Source organism: Antechinus flavipes, chromosome 1, assembly GCF_016432865.1.
Source record: "Antechinus flavipes isolate AdamAnt ecotype Samford, QLD, Australia chromosome 1, AdamAnt_v2, whole genome shotgun sequence".
NCBI classification, from domain to species: Eukaryota; Metazoa; Chordata; class Mammalia; order Dasyuromorphia; family Dasyuridae; genus Antechinus; species Antechinus flavipes.
In genome coordinates, this window is record NC_067398.1 from 279,297,461 (window position 1) to 279,300,781 (window position 3,321).

The 3,321-nt window shown below is 36.9% G+C and overlaps 1 protein-coding gene across 2 annotated transcripts; it reads left to right on the forward strand.

Moving 5' to 3' along the window:
• The first annotated feature begins 224 nt into the window (after positions 1 to 224).
• IZUMO3 (IZUMO family member 3) lies at positions 225 to 2,723 on the forward strand. Of its 2 annotated transcripts, XM_051961648.1 has the most exons (7): positions 227 to 778; positions 911 to 985; positions 1,082 to 1,171; positions 1,439 to 1,456; positions 1,832 to 1,912; positions 2,276 to 2,366; positions 2,567 to 2,723. In XM_051961648.1, exons 1-7 carry the CDS (start codon positions 553 to 555, stop codon positions 2,649 to 2,651), a joined length of 666 nt encoding a protein of 221 aa, XP_051817608.1. In that variant the 5' UTR covers positions 227 to 552; the 3' UTR covers positions 2,652 to 2,723. The 2 variants fall into 2 exon arrangements, with proteins under 2 accessions (XP_051817617.1, XP_051817608.1); XM_051961657.1 differs by lacking the exon at positions 1,439 to 1,456 and having other exon boundaries at positions 225 to 778.
• Positions 2,724 to 3,321: the final 598 nt, after the last annotated feature.

Sequence of the window (3,321 nt, forward strand, 5' to 3'; positions counted from 1 at the left end):
TTTATAATACAAAGGACTGGCAAGGCAAGAATAATATAATCTTTAGGCCCTCTTTCTTTCATCTCTTTTCTCCTAGTCTTTCATCAAGAAGTATGAAAGTTGATTTGAGTTGTTTGTGAAGGCATTTGGCTAGGCCTAGGCAAAGGAAATGGAATAATTTTTTAGAAGATCCGAAGTTTATATGGCCGGGTTGGAATTAATTTATAGATATTAAGATAGGGAGGGACAGAGTTGGAAGAGAACTAAGAACTATCCATAACTTCCCTGTGTGACCTTAGCCCATTCTACCTCAATTCTGATCTCACATTCCGCATATAGAAGTCAAACACTTGCTAAATTGATTATTAGGTCATTCTTCTGGAATGAGGTAGCAGATTAAAAAAAAAAAAGAATAAAAATCCCCAAACAAGGTATCTTGAGGAAATGGATGAATAGAGGGAGGAGAGTTAAAACTACCACAAAGAAGATTTTCATTCTTAAACTGGGGAAGAGAATGAACTTAAGAACTGGTTGCCAAGACAACATGCTGTTAGGGAGGGAAGAGGAAAGGAAATGGGATCTCAGTGGTTACTATTGTTATTACTACTTCTGGAAACGAGGGTCATAAGGAGCTGTCTTGAATGTGATCCCAAATATTTTAATGACATTATTTGGCTACTGGAAGACCTGGTGCCCCAAAATACTCCTTCAAGAACTGCTTTCCTTGATCGGCAACTTCAAGAAATGAGGGACGTAAGCACCAAGGTCCACCAGGGGAAGAAAAGACTGCGGGTCTTGGGTGAGGGATGCCTTGGGCAAAAATGGCTGTGAGGACTGGGAGGTGAAAAATTATAGGAAGTTTTGGGGAAGGCTTCTAAGTCTTCAATATCTCATCAAATATATAGTCACCTCCTCTCCTTCCTTTTCCCAGATGTTCGCCAAGCTTTCAAAGTAAGAGAGTGGTTGAAAGAAAAGCTCAAGAATTTAAAACAGAAGCCATGGAAAGGTGAAGTGGGAAAGAAAAAAATGTTATTAAAAAGTGAGGTGGGATTAAATAAATGTTAAAGGGATAATTTTTAGTACCTCTTTTATCCTTCTTCAGGAGTCTTCATCTTCCAGGGTCAACTTCTTCAACTTCGTCAGAACCTTCAGTCCTATTTGACTGAGACTTTAAAGACCTTCTCTGATCTTGGTAATGGGAAGAGTCAGTTTAGAAACCCTAAAACAATTAGAACTTGGTTGGGAACTATTGAAAGAGCTCTTTGTGGGAAGAAAGATTGAGTTTCAACTTGCATGATGCAGACCTTGACAGAATAAAAATTGAGGGGAAGAAATATGGGGTACCAGCAAATATATATATTTATATTTGTGTGTTTGTACATACATACATATATGTATGTATGTATGTGTATGCAAATGTGTGTATATGAGGGTAACCTCATGAATGTTTCTCCTACAGCTTGTTCTGAAGACTGCAGTAAGTATAAACACATCCAGAATACCAAAGTACCCCATACTTTCCTTACCATAATTCTTTTCCTATGCCCTGCCTTACCTATACCCTAATCAAGATCAGAGGTATTATCTCCTTTTGGTCTCTTGCTTTTATGGGGTGATTCTTCATGAAAATAGGTCCTTATCACAGTTAGCTGAAGCATTTTTCCATAGTCCTTGGTAGTACTGTCACCTGCTGAATTGGTGATTTTCCCTACCATAACCCTTAATATAGCTAAATGTTCACCTTGTGTCACAACCTGAGCTCCCACAAAGGTCATAAAAGCCTAAATCTTCAGACACTATCCTTACTAGGAGACCCAGGTAAAACTAATCTCTACTTACCTTTTCTCCTTAGTGATGACTGAGGGTCCTGTTCTTGATTGTTGGAATTGTCTACGAATTACTACACCTTGCTTCAAAGGAGAACTTTGTGGTGGTATGAGGGAATAGTGAGAGAGTGTTTGGGTAATATAGAGATTATGAAAATTGGATGGTTTGAAAATAAGAAAGGAGATAAAAAGTCTGGAAAGGGTTGAATATCTGAATGTTGAAAGAGTTCTATATTGATAAATGTAAGGACAATGGGCAGTGGAAAGGCTGATGAAATTGTGAAGCAGTGCTGTGAACATCTGATAATTTGGGAGTCAGAGGACTTGGGATGGTGAATGAGAATAATGGGAAACAACTAGGAAAGAGGGGAACAATTATTAATAGCTGAGGAGAAGCATTTTTTAGGAAAATGATAGAGGAACTTATGAGGGAACCATAGGGATATTTTTTTTTCTTTTTACTCCTCAAGATGATGACCCAAAGACAGCTGAACAACGAGAAATTGCATTGTTTCTAACATTGATGGTGGAGGCAGTGGGATTGGGATCTATTGCCTTTCTGTGAGTCTTACACTTTATCAACCCAACAACCATTGGAGGGAGGGCTTCATATGAGAAAACAAAGTTAAAAGGCTAAGGAAAAAGGATGATTTAGAAAATACAGTTGAAATACAGTTTGATTCCATTAGAGTGAGTAACCAAAAAAGATATTATTTTGAAAGAAGAAATCAGTGTTGTATAATGCCCCATTCCCACTGTAGGTATTACTTTTGCATCATTCACCGGAAAAGAATGAAGGTGAAGCTAGAAGAATTTAAGAAAATTGCAAATACACTAATGGAATAGAAGAGAAGTGAGAAAGAAAATACGGTAGCAAGAAAATAAATTCATAACAAATGTGCAAGTCTCTTGCAATTCTGTTGGGGGTGAGTGTGCTCTAGGAGAGTAAAGGCATCATAAGGCATCTAACCAATAAAGATTCCAGGGTTTAACTGATCTTTATATGTGTTCTTTTCTGCTTGAGTATGTGATTGATTAGAGCAAAAGTGAGACATTGAAAATCTTTGGAAAAGATCTTTCAAATTCCCTTTATTGATCCACAGCTTCTACATTCCTTTTGTGTACTGATAGTTGTAATAAATGTGTTTATGATGTACAGTATATTACTTGGAGCTCCTTTCTTTATTACAGGTAATTTAAAATGCCTGAAAACTGTCAAAAGGACAATTATCATATGAGAATCACAAGAAAGAAGTTCCTAAGTATTTGGTGGAAGAGATGTACTCTTTCATATCTTTGTGTGCTCAGTGATTCTTTGCAGAAATTTATATTTCTGCTGAGGAAAGGTAGAGAGGACAGTAATACTTAAAATAATGACATGGTCTGTGCTTCCCCTTTTCTGAATAATCACTTATAAGACTACAGGACTATAAGACATCCTGGGGATGTCTTGGAAGATAACTAAAACATAGAGGATGGTATAGTAGATAAAAAAATATTTGATTTAGAATATGTA